Raw genomic sequence first — 22,611 nt, forward strand, 5'->3', positions numbered from 1 at the left:
GAACCCATATATAAATTATTCTTTTGGTATGTTCCGAAATAGTTATGAAAATTTGTTGAAATGAATGGATGGTTGTATTGTGAAGATAGTTGTGAGATTTTTTTTTTTTTTTTACAAGGATCTGTCGATACCATAAAATTTTAATTGAACAAAAAAAAAGAGATGTTGCTACAATTGTTAGCCCAATATATTGGGAGTTTGTTGCTTCATAATTGTGCAATAAATTAGAGCAATAGCTAGTGAGATTAATCAGAGCTTGTTAAGGGAAAGGGAAGGGAAGGCCCCTATTTTGGCATATTATTGTCATACTATTCGGCATGAAAATGAGCATTGTACATTTGAAAATATAATTTTCAAGGGTGAATATCATTTACCCCCCTCAAAAATCTTAAAATTACGTATTTCCTCCTCTAAAATTGATAATATTATATTTACCCTTCTAAAATTCAAAAACTCACAAGTTTACCCAATTGTGAATACGCAAGGGACTTCTAGAGGACATCGGCGGTCAGATTGAGAATAACACGCATCTCGGACAATGCAACCACAATACCGATGGCGTACGGACTTTCAGAGAGAGAGAGAGAGAGAGAGAAGGGAAGGGATGATTTTTAATTTTTAATAAAGGGTAAAATGGGTTATTGATAAATTTAAAATGAGTTTTAATAGAAAAGTCAATAAATTAGGTAAATTTGTTAGTTTTTGAACTTTAGAAGGGTAATATGATATTATGAACTTTAGAGGGGAAAGTATGCTATTTCAAGATTTTTGAGGGGTATACATGAAATTTCTTGGCTGAATGATTAAAAAAGTAAAAAAGTCTTCGTTGTTACTTGTTTAAAAAGAATAAGGAAAATTTGTTGGGAAATTTGCTGGAAAATTGATGGGAAATTCTCAAATTATATCATAATCATAATGTAATTAAATGGACGAGTAATATCTGGACTAACTTGCAAAGAAAAAATACCAAAAGTCTTCGATGTTACTTGTTTGTTAGTGATAAAGGGAATTTCCTCTCATTTCGTTAAATAAACAACAAAAAAGGGAAATTTGCTGGGAATTCCCTCTGGGCTGGGTCCGGATCCTCTAAAGTAACCCAAGTTTTGAATTTAGATTCAGACCGTCCGATTCAAATTCGGGTCAACCGGTTCGCGGTGGAGCGTCCGATTCGAATCTGACGGTTCAGATCTAAAACCAAAAATTGAGTTACGGAGATCCGAACTCCTCTGCGCCTCTATATAAGTCTCTCTTCCATGTTCATCTTCTTCAGTTGTAAAAAAACCCACGAGATATATAGTGATGGTCATGGGTCCCAACAAAAAGAACAGCAGCCGCGCTGTTCCACCTCCCAATAACTTCCTTCGGTCAGTTTACTCTTCTCTATCTTAATCTCTCTCTTAATAGTTCAATTACTTACGGTCCTTTTCCTTGTAATATATAGCTTTTACTTTAACTTTTTCTGTTGTTTACTAGGAGAGAAATTTGCAAGTCTATTAAGAAGAAAATGAGAAATATTGTAAGGATTTATTTGTTTTATTGTTATTTATCATTGGTTTTACTTTTACTGGTGGTTAACTCGCACGTGAAGAGTGATTTTAGTCTATGTTTGCTTAAGCTTCAATTTTATTGCACAATTTTGGGTATATTGGGGGCAATTCTATTTGGCTTAATTGCTTATTTATTTGATTGTTAAACTTTAGTTTCTCAAATTGATATGAGTTTACTGAGGTTTATTTAATGCCAACTTTATTTTAATTTTAACAGTCTGGGAAACACCTTGGAGAATGGCTTCAGGAAATATCTACCTTCATCAATTTACCTTCACAGTGAGCTATTATTTACTCTTTATCTCAACACCCAATTGTATACAATGGACTCCAAATAGAATTTTTTTTAAAATGACTGAAATCAACACACCCTCATCATTAACTCTAATTTTGTGAAAATCACTTATTCACCTTTTTTATTAAAACTTTGGGGGAAGTATTTTATGGTTTTCCGATGATGCCCGTAAAAATTACAACAACATTTAAGCTGTTTTTCTTTTGGCTTCTGGCTCCTTTAAGTAATTATGGATTTATAATTTCTCTTAAAGGGTGCTGCCAAATCCAAACATGCAACCTCAGTACAGGCTACAGTTCATCAACAAGGTCCGAAACCCCTCCTTCACAACCAACCTAGTGAGAGATGACAATGGATACCCCATAAAAGTAGCAATAAATGACAAGTGCACTCAGTCAATCATATCTCCTGACAACTTTCTCTCTTCTGCCAAAGTCAGACTCACAGTGCTTAATGCCGAATTCTTGGAAATTAAAGGGGAAACTTTGAGCAGGGGTGAGTTTAATCAGAGTGTGTTAAAAGAAAGGGAAAGAAAGGGGCCTATTTTGACAGGTCGTAGTCGCATTATTCAGCTTCAAAATGGGGTTGGTACTTTTGAAAACATTGTTTTTAATGATAATTCAAGCTGGACAAAGAGCGGATTTCGGCTAGGGGTTATGGTTGTGAGTGATGGAGAAGAGGGTTATTTCAATGGGGAAAGAGTTCAAGAGGGTGTAAGCGAACCTTTTCGGGTAAAAGACCGCCGCATGAAAGGTAAATAATGATTTTCATTGTATTTTATTGATCATTATTAATGATAGTGTCATTGGTAACTGGCATGGTACTAGTAACAGATGTTCCAACTATCTTAGTTTATGCTCCTAACATGTTTTACCAGTACCAACATGTAAAGTCCAATTTGCATTTGACGACCACAAATCACGAACATACTACACATGTTTTAAGTTGGTATATGTTGATACTGGAGGGTAAATTATATCCTTGCATTTTTTATACTGCTGATTTGATGTTGTTTATTCTGTAGCCTCTCAAAAACCGGACCGGCTAAAGCTGACACACAAAGTACAAAGTCTCAAGAAAGTTGGAAAAGATCGTGCTTCTCTCCTCCAAAAGAAAAATATCAACACAGTGGAGGACTTCCTCAAATTTTATTACAATGATGAAGCTGCACTTCGTGAGGTTAGAATACATGCCCGTAGTTTTTTTGTTACACATGTGAATCTGAGAAGTGGTTCTAGTACTGGGAGCTGAACAGAGCCCGTACCAGTGCATAATGGTACAATTCCAGTACCCACTATTAAGTGAATTCAGATCCTCCCCGGTACCGTCATAGGGAATCTTTTACAATTAGTTAATCTGGACCATTATTTTTAACTTGGCATGAATCTCAAAGCCCAACAATACTACCCCCTATGCTACCCCGAATCTCAAAGCGGCTGGGAGTTAATCTCAAACCGTAAAGTGAGGAGAATCTTTTACAGTACCTTGGAGGATACTTTCCCCTATTAAGTACTTATATTGCATAGGTACAATAAGGTGAACGAGTTATACTAGTTCATATGTGTAGTGGTAGAGAAAGGTACATGCTGATGCAGATCTGGTGATCATTCTTTTTTCGTATTCGTTTGTTGATAATTATTGCTTTCTGATTTCATGGATGGTAATACTCATTTTCCTCTCTTCTCTCTTTTATATTTTTTAGATACTTTGTATTAAGTCAGAATCTGGCAAAGAGTGGGATTCCATGGTTGAGCACGCAACACAGTGTGCTGATGAATTTCACGCTAAATACAATGCTTTGAACAACAGTAGTCAGCCTCAGCAGGTGCATTCATTATATCTTCATTTCATTTGCCAGATTTTACCATCGTTTCTGGCATCATATCTTTACAAGTTCTCTTGTTTGGTTTATAATTTCACTGTATTATTTACAAATTGACTTCACTTATTTGGTTTGAGGTTTCAATGGATGAAGAAGTCAACATTCTGGATCCAATTAGTAACAACATAAATGTAATTGTCTTTGTTTTTTTTCTTTTGAGAAAATATCTTTGTTTATTCTTTCAGCATGCAAATGTTGAGAGAAATATACTGAATGGGGGAGGGGGGTTGTGCAGATATGTGTACCAACTAATTATAATATCAACCTTCTGCCATTAACTCTTTAATTAAGTTGTGCAGAGATGCACAGATTTGTATCATTATACCTCATGTCTAAATTAATGTTCTCTTTTGAATTTCAGGCTTTAGTTCATCCGATGGTAAGGAACATGTCTCTCTGTACAAATAGTGGGCTTCATGTTGTTGGTTTGGGATCATCAGAGCCAAACCCTTTTGAGAACAAAATAATTGAAGGTGCTGTATATTCATATTTTCCTTGTCTTTTGTTGAATTCGTTTATATGTTTATCTGACTGAGCTAAGTTTCTTTTGTTATTCCAAATTATAGGCGATATTCCAGCAAATTACGGACAACTTTCTCCAATTTGTGATTCTTCTTCAATGAATGTATTAAATGAACACATCTCAACTGCTTCTGTTGATTGTATAGTGGAGACAAAACCAGCTCTATTCCTTGAGACATATGTAAGGAAATTAAATGGTTGCTTTAGATCAGTTTTTCTTTACTTCATACTTGATAGAATTTACATCCTCTGAGATATCTCAGAGGAATTGCGTGAATTTTTGGAAAATCTCAACCATTCAAATATGTTCTGCATGAATCTCAAAGCATAAATAATACTGCCCCCCTGCTCTATCCCCGAATAGGCACCGGAGACATCTGTCATGCAAAATATGAGATATATCAGAGGATACGCACTCTACTTGATATGCATTAGGTGTTGATTACTTGAGATTCATTGCATTCTTTATTTTATTAACTTGAACCTGAAGTACTGTCCCAAATTTTGTTTAGAGCATTGATTAAGCTCCATATGTCATGATGCCAAGTAGAAAATAATCTTAAAATATTTAACATTGTTGCACCATTATAAAATCTGAGACAGTGTCAACCCCTGCACCCATAATGGAATTTTTTTTTTTGAAGAAAAATAGGGGTCTAGCCCATATTTAATTAAAATAGAATGTTCTGTTACATTGGTGATGTAATCATGTAACTACATAAAAGCGAAAATGAAGTCTACTTAAAACAGATTGAGTAATTAAAATACAAAACAGTAAGAAATAAGAAAACAGAAAATGAAATACAAAAGGGTAAAAAAGTAAAAATTGCAGGAAAACAGTAAAATGTTGGATTTGCGGCTTGGACAATCACTCCCTGTTCATTGTAGTTCTTCTTTCTGAGATGTATTGTAGTTGCCATAGTACTCCTTTGGTATCTTTAACCTCTTTGCTTTCCTCTGTAAATGTTATGTTGCATCGTTCCCTCCATATACAAAATTGTGCTATCAGTATTGTACCTTTTTGTATCTTCGTGATCTTGCTGTCTGTTAATGCCTCAATTGATGTGACAGTATATATTGACGGCATCCTATCTGGTAAATCTCTTCTCCGTTCGAAGTATACTGCTTTGGTGAAGATGCAGTTCTCCATCATGTGTTTGATCGATTCACTTTGTGCCTTGCATAGAACACATCTATTAACTATTGGCCAACCCCTTTTGTTTAGATTGTCTATTGTGAAGAGCTTGTTTAACAGCATCAACTACCCGAATACTTTTATCCTAGGTGGTACAGTTAATTTCCAAATCTTGTATGCCTTGTTTTGAATACGAGGATTATTTTTCGTCGTACAAATCTTTCACACCTTGTCTTGCATGCCTTGTTTCCAAATAATGCAATGTTTTTGTTTATTCTTTCAGCGTACAAATGATGAGAGAGGAAATATCCTGAATGAGAACTTGGTACATCATACTAATGGTATTGGTAAGTACTTGACTTTCATCCCTTCATCTAAAATTATCGAAACTGATTGTTCTACAGGATTCCCTAAACTTGAACTTTCCAGTGACTTAATCTCAATGAAAAATTTGTATGCAGATGCTGAATCATCTCCCAATTACAATACACAAGTTTCATCGAGAGGTGGCTTTATGTCTTCTGCAAACCTGAAAAATTATATGCGCCCTCCTTATCCAAGATTCCGGGGCAGAATTACATTGGAAAATCATTATCAAAAGCACGAGTTTTCGGTTTGGTCTTGAGTGTCCTATTGTAGTTTTATGTGGAAAGTGGCACAGGAATAATGTTTGTAGCATTTCAAAAAAAAAAAAAAGGAATAATGTTTATATTTCATTCAATCGAGTTTCTGAACTCTTCTGAGCTTCTGATTCTGTTGTTAGCTACATTCACTAAGAACGAAATATGCCACGTTCATAATATTTCATTTTAAGTATTGATTTTTGTTTTTGACGATTGCCAAGATAATTTGTTGTTAACTGACCCCTGCTTTTTATTTAATTTTTATTTTTTTTATTGTTGTGACTTGTATCTTTGCTCGGCTCTTTATCTGTATGGATTTCCAGATCAAATGGTGGGATGGATCATGGGCTGTGTGCAACCAGCTGTGGACAAGGATTTACAACCCCAATGCGAGGCCTACGACAAGGATGCAGGTAATTAAGTCAAGGAGTTTCTAACGAAATTGTTTAATTTGCAGGTAAGTCAAGGAAGGCTCAAAGCCTCAAAGGAATCAAACTAGCAGCATCTGCCCCACAAATCATGCATGTTCTATATGCAGATGACTTGATGGTGATAGGCCAAACAAACACAGTGGAGATCCGCAACCTGATTGAAGTTTTGGACTTGTTTGCAAAAGGAGTTGTTGTTCAGTAAGATTAACATGGATTAAGAGCTAAAGGAGCCTTAAGGAGTCTTAATCTTGTCTAGCCGAACAGGCACTAAAGGTGAATCCCAAAAATCAACCATATGGTTCACCCAAAAGTGCGATGAAGAATGCCGGTCATCAATCTCCACACTCTTACAAGCAAGGTTGGTTGAGGACCATGAAAGGTATTTAGGGGTGATTGTGAGCACTGAAAGTAGGTGGCAAGATTTCACACATAACCTCTTGATAGAAAAGATGTATTCGAAGTTGGCGGGTTAGAAAATAAACATGCTTTCTTTTGCGGGAAGGGTGACCTTACTTTAAATCGGTGCTACTATCATTACCAGTCTATTATATGATGGTGGCATCCCTACCAAATCATACTATAACGTTAATGACATCAATAGCATGGAAATTCCTTTCGGGCAAGGTGGGTAAGGATCGGTACATGGCACTCATGGCTTGGCATAAGGTTGTGCAGAAATATATGAGGGAGGGTTGGGGAGCTGATATTTTCGGGTTTTTAAACAAGCATTGTTACTCAAGGTGGTGTGGCAACTCGCATCCAATGCGGACAAACTTTGGGTGCGGGTGATAAGAGCAAAGTACTACTCACGGGGTGGTTTTTGGGCGGTGAAAAATACAACAGATTCAAGTCCACTATGGAAGGAGATCCAAAAATTGAAACCGATACCTTTATGGTGCAAGTGAGATGGCACACAAATTGGGGCACTTAATGAACCTTGGCATGAGGGGTGGGAACTACAACACATCTCATCTCGTGCACAGAGGAGCCTGACAGTGGGAACGAATCGTGGAGGACTGACATGATTGAGAGGAAAGAATCAGTACAACCGGTGGAACGATATATCAGACTTGCAAGAAATTTGGAGGAAAGAATCACAATCCAGTATGTTAACAGAGGAGCGGTACAGGGACCCCACTAAGCTAACTGGGCAAGGGTACACAGTGAGACAAGATTGCTCCAGAATTAGATGCTAGTTTTTTCAGATTTTACGAGGAAGTAATTTTGTAAGTTAAAATTTGTTGTAGTACAGCACTATCCATGTAGCGGTACATCGAGCTTTCAACCATAGTGTACTCTGTTTTTATTTTGCTAGTTTTAATGAAAATATAATTTTTTAAGATAATTCAAGCCGGGCAAGGGGTTATTCGAATGAGGTAAGAATTGAAGAGGGTTTGAGCGAACCTTTTAATTCGTGTAAAATACCAACGAGGGAATTAAAGGTAAACAATAAATGAATTTCATTGTGTATTCATCATAATTGTTCTTTCTTTTATTTTGGTTAATTTGTGTGTCATGCCAGTTTTCCCTGGAAATTAGTGTTGCCCATGAATTATGTTTAATTGTATTTGATTCAGAACTTTGGTTTAATGTTTTTTAGTCTGAACTTCCCTGGAAACACAGTTTATGATCTTCATGTATATATTTAGTCTAATGTTTTTTCTTCTGAAAGTCAGGACGTATCCGACTAAGATCCGAATTTGAAATAAACGGATTCGGATAATGAGCCGATCAGAGTCACGAACGAATACCAAGCGGGCCACGAGCTTTTTTGCCGGTCCTAAACTAAACCATGCTCCGAAATACATCCGCGCTCTTCTGTTCGCTATCCAAATTCTCCACCGAGATATCTCCGCTTTCATTATATAGTATCAAATTAAAGTAAGGTCTCTTGTGTGGGACTAAATATTTCAAGACCATCCGGACAAAGCCCAATAGAGCCCAAGTGCCTTTTCACTTATCTTATTCCTTTTTCTCAAGAATTTATGACTGATACTCGAAGGCTCCTAAATTTTTACTTTTAACCCTTAAAAGTTAGAATTTTGCTCCGGTCATACCAGTCCTTAGTTGTTTTGAATTTAGTTATTAACCCAGCATGGTCATTCGTAATTCTTACGAAATATTTACAGCATGAGGACATGCATGAGTAAATAAAATATCCGTTTCATAATTTTCTTAATTATTTTTTAAATTCATATGACTCAATTATTCAATAAGTATTCGTTTTGTATCCATATTCAAATCTGTATTCGTGAATTATTCGTTCCGTATCCGTATCCTTTTAAGGCGGATTTGATTTTAAATTTTTGATATCCGTTTACTATCTGTATCCGTATCCGCTCATTAAAAGACGGATACAGATATGGTATTAGCATTGTTCACTCTGAATCCGCTCCGTTTTCACCCCTAGCAAACCCCATGTTTCAATTATGTTATCAAAAGAGCCAAATTATTTTGTATGTGTGTCATGTTGTAGTTTTACATGAACTTTTTGTTGTTGTTATCAAAAGAGCCCATGAATTATCTCCCAAAATCTTTAACTTTTGTATGATTTTATTGTTAATTAATTATACTGTTAATTGTGGTGTGTATTTGGTACATGTCATTTTGTTGTTAATTAATTACATGCACTGAGTGCTAAATATGTTATGTTCATAATAATTAATCAATAGTACTCCCCTCACCTCTCTATCTACCGCAAGTAAATAGAGATAAAAGCATTAGACAAACAAATGCCTATCAAACCCAAACAAATAAGCATAATTATTAGACAAATGAATCCTGACAGCAAAGTTCGAAAGGAACTGCTACACCCTCAATATTTCAAATACATTAATAGGTCCAAAATATGTATCAAATGGTTAAACAAAATAAGAACAATTCAGACAATATATATTTGTCAATCAAACAAAGATAACAAATAAATTAACAAATTGAAACATAAATTTTGAGTTTTTTCAACACACAAAAAAATCAAAATAAAAAAATATTTATACTATTTAGACTTTACAAAGTTAACTGACATGATATCCCGAGTTTAAATAGCTGGCACTGTTGTTCGGTAATTAGCAGGAGGCACAATCCTGGCCCGCTTTTTTATAACAACAGTCACGAATGCGACTGACCTGACAAGAGCCTTCATCTTCCTTTTCTTACAAAGTGTCTGTTGTCCCACATCGTCATTGTTGAACAAGCTTGTAACGAAACTCATTACAGAACTGTCGCTTCTTGTTGGACTTTGCATGTCTGGAATTTCAGGTTGAGACAATCCTGGAAGAGGCATTCAATCAATTTTATTTTTTGTACCATTAAGATATGGCCAAACAACATAATTCAAATTTTCCAAAATGTAGAACTAGAAAAAGAAAAGGAAAAAAAAGAGAGAGAGAGAGAAACACAAGGGTTTGGCTCACCAGGGTTCTCTTCAGGAATATATGGATATACGACACCTTCAATTATATCATTCTCATGAGGGTTTGGCTCTGATGAACCCGAACCGACAACACAAGGCCCATCATTTGTATAAAGAGACATGTTCCTTCCCATCGGATGAACTAAAGCCTGAAATTTTAATAGACAACATTAATTTAGATACAGTATTGCAAATATAAGTTCAAAATTTTCACATATTTGTAAAACATATTCCATAGACAGAGAGAAAGTAAGAAATAGGGGTGGAGGTGTTGTCTGATTCGGTGCTAGAACATCGATTGACTGTTGTTTGTTAACTTGTTCGTGTGGATGCTGGTGGAGAAACGGCTACTATTGTTGTGTACTTCCGTTGGTAACTTCTATCTTGAATTTAATTTTACAGTTGAATTGTAATCCTATAATACTACCCGAATTCCCAACACAGAGCACAAATCAAGTGCGAGAAAAGAGTAAAGAAAAGTTGATCATAAAGCAACCATTTATTTTCTTACATTTGTCTCAGGGAAAAGAGGGTGTTGTGTCTCTGCTATATGCTCACCAGAAGCAGTTGAGATGTGTTCATTTAATATATACATTGAAGAAATCTCACAAATTGCAGAAAATTGCACGTAAATTGGCATATCACCTATAATTTATTACAAACAAATGAAACTTGGCTCAATCATATAAACATTAAACATGTTAATGAAAAGACAAGGAAAATATGAATATACTGCACTTCAATTATATCGTTCTCACCAGGGATTGGCTGTGATGGACCTGAACTGACAACAGGAGGCCCACCGTATGTACAGAAAGACATGTTTCTTCCCATCGGATGACCTAAAGCCTGAAATTCAAAAGACAACATTAATTCAGGTACAGAGCACAGATCAAGTACAAAATAGATCAGTAAAGAAAAGCTGATCATAAAGCAACCATTTAAGTGTCTTACGTTTGCCTCAGGGTAAAGAGGGTGTTGTGTATCCGCTATATGCTCACCAGAAGCAGTTGAGATGCGTCTATTTAATACAATCATTGAAGAAAAATGACATAATGCGGTAAATGGCCTGCAGATTGTTGGCATATTACCTATAATTTATAAGAACAAAAGAAACTTAGCTCAATCAGATAAACATATATAAACAGTTCTAAAAAAGACAAAGGAAAATATGGATATACGACACCTTCAATTATCTGGTTCTCACAAGGGTTTGGTTCTGATGAACCCGAACCGACAATAGGAGGCCTACCATTTGTAGAGAGAGACATGTTCCTTCCCACGTAGTCAGTGTTAGACATGCTTTCTTTAGCATGAAACTCATTGGGACACGTCATTGTGTGCTCAATCATAGATCTCCAGCTTTGGTCAGATTCTGACTTAATATCAAGTATCTAAGAAGTTTTGAAAGAGAGAAGAAAGGGAAATGAGCATTATCATCCATAACAACAGAAAGCAATACTTTTTAAAAAAATATCACAATCATAAATCCTGGTTTCAGTACTGGTACATTGCAGTAGGCACCAGCATGTACCTACCTTCCAGTACCATTACCAATATCAGTGGTGGCACTGTTTGTTGGCAATAATCACTCACAGAAACTCACTTGATCAAGAAGAAAGAAAACAAGAACTAGTTTATCTCTGTAATATATTTCTCTCGATAGATCCAATTATTACAGAACATACATATATATAGAGTTCGGAAAAATAAAAAGAAAACTAACTCTGGCATCTCCCTCCTTTTCTAAAAATAACCGCTATTCCCTCCATCACTCAATTAAACATGCTGTAATTAAAAACACACACCTATTCGTAGTAAATAAAAAACTGGCTAAAAATAAAACAGACTATGACTAAAATACCCCTGCATATTTGAATTACATCTCAACACTCTCCCTTAATTCAAACTTTGTAACACCCAATTTTCTTCTCAGATTCTCCAATGCTGGTAAACACAAAGCCTTGGTTAAAATATCTGCCTTTTGCTCTTCAGTTGTAATGTATTCCAAGCATATTTCTTTTTCTGCCACTAGATCTCTGATGAAATGAAGCTTGATATCAATATGCTTGCATCTTCCATGCTGAACTGGATTCTTGGACATTGCAATAGTTGATTTATTGTCACAAAAAATCACAGTGGCCTCCTCTTGCTTCTGTTCAACATCAGCTAGAACCCTTCTTATCCAAACTGCCTGACATGCTGCTGACCCAACTGCTGCATACTCAGCTTCAGCTGTAGACAAGGCCACAGTGGGTTGTTTTTTCGTGTTCCAGCTTACAGGTGCGGTACCAATAAAGAACAAATACCCTGATGTACTTCTTCTATCATCTTGACATCCAGCCCAGTCACTATCACTAAAACCAACAAGGCTTGTTGCTTTTGTTCTTCCATACCAGATTCCCAACTCAACTGTGCCTGCTACATATCTCAATACCCTTTTTGCAGCCCCCATGTGATGTTTGCTTGGATTTTGCATGAATCTTGAAATCACACTAACTGAAAAAGTGATGTCAGGTCTAGAGTGAGTTAAATAAATCAAACCTCCAACTAGACTTCTGAATTTCAAACCATCAGCTGCACCAGTACCATCTTCTTTTACCAGTTTCTCTTTGACGTTCATTGGAGTTGTGCAAGGATTGCAGTTCACCATTTCAAACTTTTTAAGCAGGTCTCTTGCATACTTCTGCTGTGATAGGAATATGCCATTTTCTCTCTGGATTATCTCCAAGCCCAGAAAATATTTAAGAAGACCAAGATCGGTCATCTCAAACTGTTTCTTCATCCTTCTTCTAAATTCGGCCACCATTTCTTGATTTGTACCCAGATAGATCATGTCATCTACATAGAGACAAACCATCATGAGTGTGCCATCCTGCTTTTTCTTGACATAAAGACTTGGTTCACTTTTGCTTCTTGAGAAACCTGTATCAGAAAAAAACTGGTCAATTTTACTGTACCAGGCTCTAGGAGCCTGTTTGAGCCCATACAACGCCTTGTGCAGTTTGTACACATGACCTTCTTTTCCCTTGATTTTAAAACCTTCTGGCTGCTCCACAAATACTTCCTCAACAATCTCACCATTTAAAAAAGCAGACTTCACATCAAATTGATATACTGGCACACTCCATACAGCTGCAACTGCTAACAAGATTCTAACTGTTTCAAACCTTGCAACAGGGGAAAAAGTCTCCTCATAATCAATTCCTGGCTGCTGCTTATACCCCTTTGCCACTAATCTAGCTTTGTGCTTGATAATTTCTCCATCAGGCCCAAATTTTGTTCTAAACACCCATTTCACTCCAACGACATTTTTACCCTTAGGAGCTTCAACTAAGCTCCATGTCTGATTCCTTTCTATTGAATCAATTTCCTCTTTCATAGCTACTCTCCATTCTTCTTCAATCACTGCTTCTTCATAATTTTCAGGATCAACTACTAATAGCATCTGTGTTGCATTATAGAGATCATCTAATGTTCTGGTTTTCCTACCAGCAACATCAAAAAACTGGCTTCTGTTGCGCCTCATGTACACCCTTACAGGTGTCTGCTCTACTTCATTTCTTTCCTCCTCATCACTCTCAGATTCACTCTCATCATCCTCTTCAATTGTCTCCACCACTTCATTTTCTTCTGACTTTTCTTTCACATCATCCCAAATCCATCTGGCCTTCTCATCAAATTTCACATTTCTTGACACTACTACCTTCTCACTCAAGGGATCAAACAATCTGTAGCCTTTGGTTTGAAGACAATACCCAATAAAAATATACTTTATGGACTTGTCATCAAGCTTGGATCTCTTGTGCTGCTCAACAAAACCATACCCAATGCACCCAAATATTCTGAGATGTGACACACTTGGTTTCGATCCTGTCCAGGCCTCAAAAGGTGTTATGTCAATAAGTGCTTTGGTTGGTGAAACATTTAGAATGTACACTGCTGTAGCAACAGCTTCAGCCCAAAAACGATTTGGCAGCCTCTTATACTTTAACATACTCCTCCCTAACTCAACCACTGATCTGTTTTTCCTCTCAGCCACTCCATTTTCCTCTGGAGTGTATGGAGTGGTCAACTCATGATGAATTCCCTCCATTTCACAGAAATTAATGAATTCTTTAGATAAAAACTCACCCCCTCTGTCAGTTCTAAGAGTTTTGATATTCTTCCCTGACTGCTTCTCCACTACAGCTTTGAATTTCTTGAAATTCTGAAACGTTTCAGACTTGTGATGCAGGAAAAAAATCCAACTCATTCTGCTGAAGTCATCTGTGAATAACAAAAAATATTTGCTTCCACCAATTGATTCAGTTTGCATTGGTCCACATAGGTCTGCATGAACCAATTCCAACACATTTTCTGCCCTTTTTGCTTGCCCTTTTGGAAATGAACTTCTGGACTGTTTACCAAACACACAACTCTCACAGAATTCAACTTCTCCAATTTCAGGTAAACCAACAACCATCCCTTTTTTGCTTAATTGTTTCAAGCCTGTTGAACTCAGATGCCCAAATCTACAATGCCAAAGGTCTGAGATACTGGTTTCTTGTACTGTTAAGGCTTTAACACTGGTTGTAACTAAGGGAAAGAGCTTATTACCTGACATTTTCACTTCTGCTACAGATTGAGATGTGTTTTCATCTATGATTTTACATAAGCCTTCTTTAAACACAACTGAGTAACCATTTTTGGTCAACTGTCCCACACTCAGCAGATTGTGAGATAAACTTGGAACAAAATACACATCTTTTATCCTTTTCAAACCAATTGATGTTTTGACATTTACAATACCTTTTCCTTCTACTTGAATTGCTTTGTCATCACCCAGCTTCACTTTCAATCTGTGAGTCTCATCCAAATCCTCAAAGAACTCTTTCTGTCCTGACATATGGTTTGAACACCCACTATCAACAAACCAAATGTCATTAGTTGCTGTTTGACAGTCAGTGTAAGCCATGAACATACTTGCTTCACCTTCATCCCTCTCACTTTCTTCTTCTTTGGCATAACTGGCTTGTTCTTCTTCCCTCATCTTCTTGTAACACTCAGACTGATAGTGACCAAATTTACCACAATGAAAACATTCTACATGCTTCTTGGTTGAAGTAGGACATTCAGACTGGTAATGCCCAACCTGATTGCAATTGTAACATCTCACCTTTCTACTATTTTCATCAATCGACTTATACCCTGAAGAATCTGAATTTCTTCCTCCTGCACTTGTCCCTGTTCCTCTTCTTCCTCTACCAAATACACTTGATGTTCCTCTACTTCTGCCTCTTCCTCTTCCTCTTCCTCTAAAAAACTGACTCTGTGTATAAAATGCCTTCTCTTCTGATTTCTCTTCTGCTTTCATCAGTCTGGATTCATGGGTCATCAAAGAGCCCATGAGTTCATCAAGGGTGTAAGTTGTAAGATCTTTGGATTCCTCAATGGCTGCAACTACATGGTTGAAATTATCAGTCAGACTTCTCAGTACTTTGCACACTACTGTCTGATCTGACAATTGATCTCCATAGATCTTCATCTGATTCACAATCTTTTGCACTCTTGTCAGAAATTGCTGCATTTTTTCATCTCTCCCCATCTGTAGAGTTTCAAACTCTCTTCTCAGATTTTGTAGTTTGATAACCATTACCTTTGCAGTCCCTTGAAAGGAGTTTTGCAGAATCACCCACGCATCTTTTGCTTTAGTGCACGATGCAATTTTAGGAAAGATGGAGTCATCCATGGCTTGTTGAATCAACATCAGGGCTTTGGCATCACGTTTGTTGGTTTCATCAGGATTTGGATTTGGATTTGGAGTACCACTCTCAACTATATCCCATAACCCCTGCGATTTGAATACAGTGGTCATTTTGATCTTCCAGAAATCATAATTGTCACCATTGAACGAAGGAACTGACAATTGATTAGAACTACTCATTCTTGGCCCTCAATCCCTCGCTCTGATACCACAATGTTGGCAATAATCACTCACAGAAACTCACTTGATCAAGAAGAAAGAAAACAAGAACTAGTTTATCTCTGTAATATATTTCTCTCGATAGATCCAATTATTACAGAACATACATATATATAGAGTTCGGAAAAATAAAAAGAAAACTAACTCTGGCATCTCCCTCCTTTTCTAAAAATAACCGCTATTCCCTCCATCACTCAATTAAACATGCTGTAATTAAAAACACACACCTATTCGTAGTAAATAAAAAACTGGCTAAAAATAAAACAGACTATGACTAAAATACCCCTGCATATTTGAATTACATCTCAACACTGTTCAGGTCCAGTACTGGAACCACTCTGAGGTTTGCAAGTGTAACATAAAAACTATAGCCAAGTATTCTAACCTCACGAAGTTCAGGTTGCTTATTGTGATACCACCAGTGGAAGTCATCCACTGTTTTGATGTTATTCTCTTCGAGGTTAGAAGCACGGCCTTTTCCAACTTTCCTGATACTCTGTACATTGTCTGTCAGCTTTAGCTGGTCTGGTTTTTGAGCCGCTACAGAAAAATAAACATTATAAATATCAAGTGTCAAAAATACAAGGATTTAATTTACCCTCAGTCTCAACTTAACACCAATTTAGTGGCACTAAAATCTTTATGTACATGATTTTTGCTCGTCAAATAGAAATTGGACTTTAGTGTCTGCCTTTACATGCTCTTACCAGTAAAACAAGTTAGAAGCATACACTATGATACTTGCAAGTTGCAACATCACTCAGTACTTTACTAGTACCATGAGTGGTACGAACAACACTATAATGAATATTGATCAATACACAATGAAAATCATTTTTTATTTACCTTTAACATGGCGGTCTAGTACCCGAAATGGTTCGCTCACAACCTCTAGAACTCTTTCCCCATTCAAATAACCGTCCTCTCCTCCACCCACGAGCATAACTGCTAGCCGAAATCCGCTCCTTCTCCAGCTTGAATTATCATTAAAATAAATATTTTGAAAGGTACCAAACCCATTTTCAAGCTGAATAGTAAGACTACGACCTCTTAAAATAGGCCCCGCCGTTTCCCTTGCCCTTAACACGCTTTTATCAAAGTCACTCCTGCTCCAATTTTTCGCTTTGTTTTCCCAGAGTTTGGCATCAAGCACCGTGAGTCTGACTTTGGCCGAAGCGAGAATGCTGTCAGGAGATATGATTGACTGAGTGCACGTGTCGTATATTGCTACTTTTATGGGGTTTCCATTCTTATCTATCACTGGGTGGGTTGTGAAGGAGGGGCTTTTGATGATGTTATTGATGAAGAATAGCTGGTACCGAGCTTCGATGGTTTCATCTGGCAGCGGCCTGTAAGAGAAATATATATGAAACAATTATTATTTAACAGGAGCACAAAGTAGTATATCTACTCAATCCAAGGTTGCAATCAAAAAGTTTTGACTCAATGATTAAAAAAAAAAAAAAAAAATTACAGATACATTATTCAGCTGAGATTCTCTGTTAATTTAACCTTTGCTCCCTCCACATGAAATTAAGCAACAATTAAAGCAAAATATAAAAGGAGAAAATAGTTAAAAGAAGAGAAAAGAGGAGGGGGAGAAACAGACTGTAAGATCCTGTTGTTGTTGTTGTTGTGGGAATCCATCTCCATCTCTTAATATTCTCTTTGAGAAGAAAGGATTAAAATTAATTGCCTTTACTTGTTTTTGACTTGAGAAATTAATTATTTATCTATAACTAGGAGTGGAATTGTATGCAGGAATAGGGAAGTTCCACGGAAACTCTGGGTTTAAGTTCCAGGAACAGGGAAGTTCCAGGAACAGGGAATAGGGAAGTTTCCCCTTTTCCCTTTCCCCTCCATTTTGAATTTGTCAACCAATATTTAAGTTTATAACGACACAGACAAAGTCAAATGAAACATATTCTCGAATTTAATTATAGCAATGACAAAATTATTTATATTGGGGAAATTTCATGTATACCCCTTATGTTGAATTCACAGCACCGAAAGTCCAAGGCCCAAATCTTTCTTGATTAGTCTGGAATCTTCTAACCGACATATATAATCGGTAAAAACAAGAATATGCTACAAGCTTATGGTTTGGATCCGGATCCCCTAAAGTAACCCAATATTTGAGTTTTGAATCGGGACCGTCTGATTCAAATCTATTGTTCGAGATTGCTTCGCGGTTAGAATTTATTTTTCGAGATGTGTGCGCTCTACTTCAGATAGATTATCTCAGATTTGAATCAAATCGTTCCGATTTAAAACTCAAAGATTAAATTACTTCACTGAATATGAATTCTTGTATAAGTGATAGTTCTTGTATACTAGTGTGTCCCTGAGTGAGTGCTGAGTAGTGAGCTAAGAAATATATTATAGTACTTTTCTCAGTGTTAAAAATAAATTTATATATTCAACACCTTATAAACTACAAAATTACATATACTCACTCTAAATTATAACACTATCATTTTAAAAAAATATATATAGAAATAGACTTAATTATTTACAAAATAAATGTTATTAATTGATAATGATATTCAATTTGAAATTACATATTTCTTCATCTAAATTTTAAAAACTCACAAATTTATCCATTTTATTGTCTTTTATATTAAAATTCATTTTAATTTTATATAACAACCATTTACTCTTTATTAAAAGCATAAAACACCCATCGGACTCAAATTTGAATCTGAAGGATTTCTCTACCATCCAATCTATGCGCATCACGTTAAGATTTCTGTATGTCCCTTCAATATACATGTGTGTTCACTTTAAGATTCATGCTGATCTAGTGCACACATATCTTAAAGCAGTTCGGATGGTAGAGAACCCCTTCCTATTCAAATTTGAGTTTGATGGGCGTTTTATGCTTTTAATAAAGGGTAAAATGGATAGTTTATAAATTTAGAATGAGTTTTAATGTAAAAGACAATAAAATTGGTAAATTTGTGAGTTTTTGAAGTTTAGAGAAAGAATACGTAATTTCAAAGTTTAGAGGGGCAATACGTAGTTTGTAAGTTCTTGAGGGTGAATTTTGTAACCATGCATGACTCTCTAGGTAACTTCTCCAAGCATATGAACGTGATACTCCGAATTAGGGATTTTTTTTACTTGAAATAACCTCATTGAATGAATTGGTATAGCTTGTATATTTTCCAATATGTTAGCGGATAATTACCTTTGACATAATTAATTGCACCTAAATCTCCATCAAGTATATGATGTTTGGTTGTAGTATCAATGTTTTAAAATTTATAATTTAGGGGAGGAGTTGACATAATTAATTAATTACACCTAATCTCAATTAAGTATATGACGTCTGGTTATAGTATCAATGTTTTAAAATTTATAATTTAGGGGAGGAGTTGCTGTACGACATTAGACAGCTTAAGGAATCGTGTAACCCTCAATATATATATATATATATATAGGGTCTGTCTAAATTGCTGCTGGCAGCATTTCAGCAGAGGTGCTGCCGGGGCTATATTTAGCCGTGTGATGTCCAAACAACAAATCCAAACCGTTAGATGTTTAATCTATATTATAACCTACTTGGAGACCAAATTTTACATTTTTTGGAATTTTTTTACTATATATTAAGCTGGTTTGAAAACTGCTGATTTCAGTCAATTTCTGCAGCATTGAAATCAGCGGTTTTCAAACCAGCTTAATATATAGTAAAAAAATTCCAAAAAATGTAAAATTTGGTCTCCAATTAGATTATAACATAGATTAAACATCTAACGGTTTAGATTTGTCATTTGAACAACAAAAAATAGAAAAAACAGTGGCAGCACCGTCGGCAGAAATGCTACCGGCAGCAAATTAGCCACAGCCTATATATATATATATATATATATATATATATATATATATATATATATATATATAGGCTAATGTGCTTCCATAAGCACTTGGGCCGAAGTGCTGCCACCCTATTTTCGATTTTCCAAAATCCAAACAGTCGATCCGAACCGTTCATCTTGTTCTCCATATTAATATCTGCTTGGAGACCAAATTTTACATTTTTTGGAATTTTTTTGCTATTTATTAAGCCACTTTGAAAATCGCTGATCCAACGGTGAACCCCTGATTTTACTGTTTGGCAAGCCACCATTGGATCAACGATTTTCAAAGTGGCTTAATAAATAGTAAAAAAATTCAGAAAAATGTAAAATTTGGTCTCCAAGCACATATTAATATGGAGAACAAGATGAACGGTTCGGATCGACCGTTTGGATTTTGAAATTTCAAATTTGGACCGTAAGCACTTCGGACCATATACATTCGAATGCACATTAGCCTATCTATATATATATATATATGTATATATACATATACATATATATGTATATGTACATAAATATGTATATGTACATATATATGTATATGTATATATATATATATGTATATATATATATATGGAGTACGGCTAATGCGCTTCCTCTAGCATATGGGCCGAAATACTTCCGGTGGAAATTTAAAATTTCAAAAATCTAAAAAGTCGATCTGAACCGTTCATCTCCTTCTCCATATTAATATCTGCTTGGAGACAAAAAATTTACATTTTTCTGAAATTTTTTACTATTTATTAAGCCACTTTGAAAATCGCTGATCCAACGGTGGCTTAACAAAACAGTAAAACCATTGGATCAGCGATTTTCAAAGTGGCTTAATAAATAGTAAAAAATTTCAGAAAAATGTAAAATTTGGTCTCCAAGCAGATATTAATATGGAGAAGAAGATGAACGGTTCAGATCGACTTTTTGGATTTTGAAATTTCAAATTTCCACCGGAAGCATTTCGGCCCATATGCTAGAGGAAGCACGTTAGCCGTACTCTATATATATGTATATATATATATATATATAGAGAGAGAGATAGAGAGATAGGCTAATGTGCTTCCATAAGCACTTGGCCCGAAGTGCTGCCACTCCATTTTCGATTTTTCAAAATCCAAACAGTCGATCCGAACCGTTCATCTTGTTCTCCATATTAATATCTGCTTGGAGACCAAATTTTACATTTTTTTGAATTTTTTTGCTATTTATTAAGCCACTTTGAAAATCGCTGATCCAACGGTGGCTTGCCAAACAGTAAAATCAGGGGTTCACCGTTGGATCAGCGATTTTCAAAGTGGCTTAATAAATAGCAAAAAAATTCCAAAAAATGTAAAATTTGGTCTCCAAGCAGATATTAATATGGAGAACAAGATGAACGGTTCGGATCGACTGTTTGGATTTTGAAAAATCGAAAATGGGGTGGCAGCACTTCGGGCCAAGTGCTTATGGAAGCACATTAGCCTATCTCTATATATATATATATATACATATATATATATATGTATATATATATATAGAGTACGGCTAACGCGCTTCCTCTAGCATATAGGCCGGAATGCTTCCGGTGGAAAGTTAAAATTTTAAAATCCAAAGAGTCGATCTGAACCGTTCATCTTCTTCTCCATATTAATATCTGCTTGGAGACCAAATTTTACATTTTTCTGAAATTTTTTACTATTTATTAAGCCATTTTGAAAATCGCTGATCCAATGGTAGCTTCTGATTTTTACTGTTTGGTAAGCCACCGTTGGATCAGCAATTTTCAAAGTGGCTTAATAAATAGTAAAAAATTTCAGAAAAATGTAAAATTTGGTCTCCAAGCAGATATTAATATGGAGAAGAAGATGAACGGTTCAGATCGACTTTTTGGATTTTGAAATTTCAACTTTCCACCGGAAGCATTTCGGCCCATATGCTAGAGGAAGCGCGTTAGCCATACTCTATATATATATATATATAGAGTTAGGCTGGGGTGCTATGGATAGCATAGTGACCTCTATGCTATGGCTCAATATTCGAGTTTTCAAAATCCAAACGGTCGATCCGAACCGTTCATCTTATTCTCCATATTAATATATGCTTGGAGACCAAATTTTACATTTTTCTGAATTTTTTTACTATTTATTAAGTATTTTACAAAATTGTTGATCCAACGGTGGCTGCACAAAACAGTAAAACCGTTGGATTAGCGATTTTCAAAGTGGCTTAATAAATAGTAAAAAAATTCAGAAAATTATAAAATTTGGTCTCCAAGCAGATATTAGTATGGAGAATAAGATGAACGGTTCGGATCGACCGTTTGGATTTTGAAAACTCTAATATTGAGCCGTAGCACGGGAGGCCACTATGCTATCCATAGCACCCCAGCCTAACTCTATATATATATATATATATATATATATATATATAGAGAGAGAGAGAGAGATTGACTAATATACTTTCGGTAGCATATGGGCCGAAGTACTACCGGTCCAAATTTGAAATTTCAAAATCCAAAAAGTCGATCTGAACAGTTCATCTTGTTCTCCATATTAATATGTTCTTGGAGACCAAATTTTACATTTTTCTGAATTTTTTTACTATTTATTAAGCCACTTTGAAAATCGGTGATCCAACGGTTTTACTGTTTTGTGCAGCCACCGTTGGATCAGTAATTTTCAAAGTGGCTTAATAAATAGTAAAAAAATTCAGAAAAATGTAAAATTTGGTCTCCAAGCACATATTAATATGGAGAACAAGATGAACGGTTCGGATCGACCGTTTGGATTTTGAAATTTCAAATTTGGACCGTAAGCACTTCGGCCGAAGTGCTACCAAAAACATATTAGTCAATCTCTATATATATATATATAGATAATAGTTAAAAACATTTTCTTAAGTATATCCTACAAGCTAAGCATGCATATATCTCAGATTATTTCATTATTGTTTTAATTTGTCTTGCT

At 35.7% G+C, this 22,611-nt stretch overlaps 2 protein-coding genes across 7 annotated transcripts; one reads left to right on the forward strand and one right to left on the reverse strand.

Annotated features, from left to right (window-relative positions):
* Positions 1 to 1,294: 1,294 nt before the first annotated feature.
* On the forward strand, positions 1,295 to 6,021 carry LOC144562712 (calmodulin-binding protein 60 B-like). Its single transcript, XM_078311956.1, has 11 exons — positions 1,295 to 1,364; positions 1,474 to 1,516; positions 1,765 to 1,826; positions 2,096 to 2,595; positions 2,867 to 3,021; positions 3,545 to 3,667; positions 3,802 to 3,855; positions 4,086 to 4,197; positions 4,291 to 4,427; positions 5,665 to 5,728; positions 5,786 to 6,021. Exons 1-11 carry the CDS (start codon positions 1,300 to 1,302, stop codon positions 6,004 to 6,006), a joined length of 1,536 nt encoding a protein of 511 aa, XP_078168082.1. The 5' UTR covers positions 1,295 to 1,299; the 3' UTR covers positions 6,007 to 6,021.
* A 3,262-nt stretch (positions 6,022 to 9,283) lies between these two features.
* LOC144562679 (uncharacterized) lies at positions 9,284 to 17,577 on the reverse strand. 6 transcript variants are annotated; one of them, XM_078311947.1, is made up of 9 exons: positions 16,860 to 16,968; positions 16,659 to 16,786; positions 16,198 to 16,352; positions 11,034 to 11,241; positions 10,802 to 10,938; positions 10,606 to 10,696; positions 10,359 to 10,492; positions 9,849 to 9,996; positions 9,288 to 9,705 (listed from the first exon to the last, which is right to left on the reverse strand). In XM_078311947.1, the coding sequence occupies exons 2-9, from the start codon at positions 16,753 to 16,755 to the stop codon at positions 9,473 to 9,475; spliced, it is 1,203 nt and encodes a 400-aa protein (XP_078168073.1). In that variant the 5' UTR covers positions 16,756 to 16,786; positions 16,860 to 16,968; the 3' UTR covers positions 9,288 to 9,472. The 6 variants fall into 6 exon arrangements, with proteins under 6 accessions (XP_078168067.1, XP_078168073.1, XP_078168050.1 ...); XM_078311924.1 differs by adding an exon at positions 17,422 to 17,574 and having other exon boundaries at positions 9,289 to 9,705; positions 9,885 to 9,996; positions 16,659 to 17,161; XM_078311909.1 differs by adding an exon at positions 17,422 to 17,574 and having other exon boundaries at positions 9,289 to 9,705; positions 16,659 to 17,161.
* Between the last annotated feature and the right edge of the window lie 5,034 nt (positions 17,578 to 22,611).

This window comes from Carex rostrata, chromosome 1, assembly GCF_964058835.1.
Source record: "Carex rostrata chromosome 1, lpCarRost1.2, whole genome shotgun sequence".
Taxonomy (NCBI): Eukaryota; Viridiplantae; Streptophyta; class Magnoliopsida; order Poales; family Cyperaceae; genus Carex; species Carex rostrata.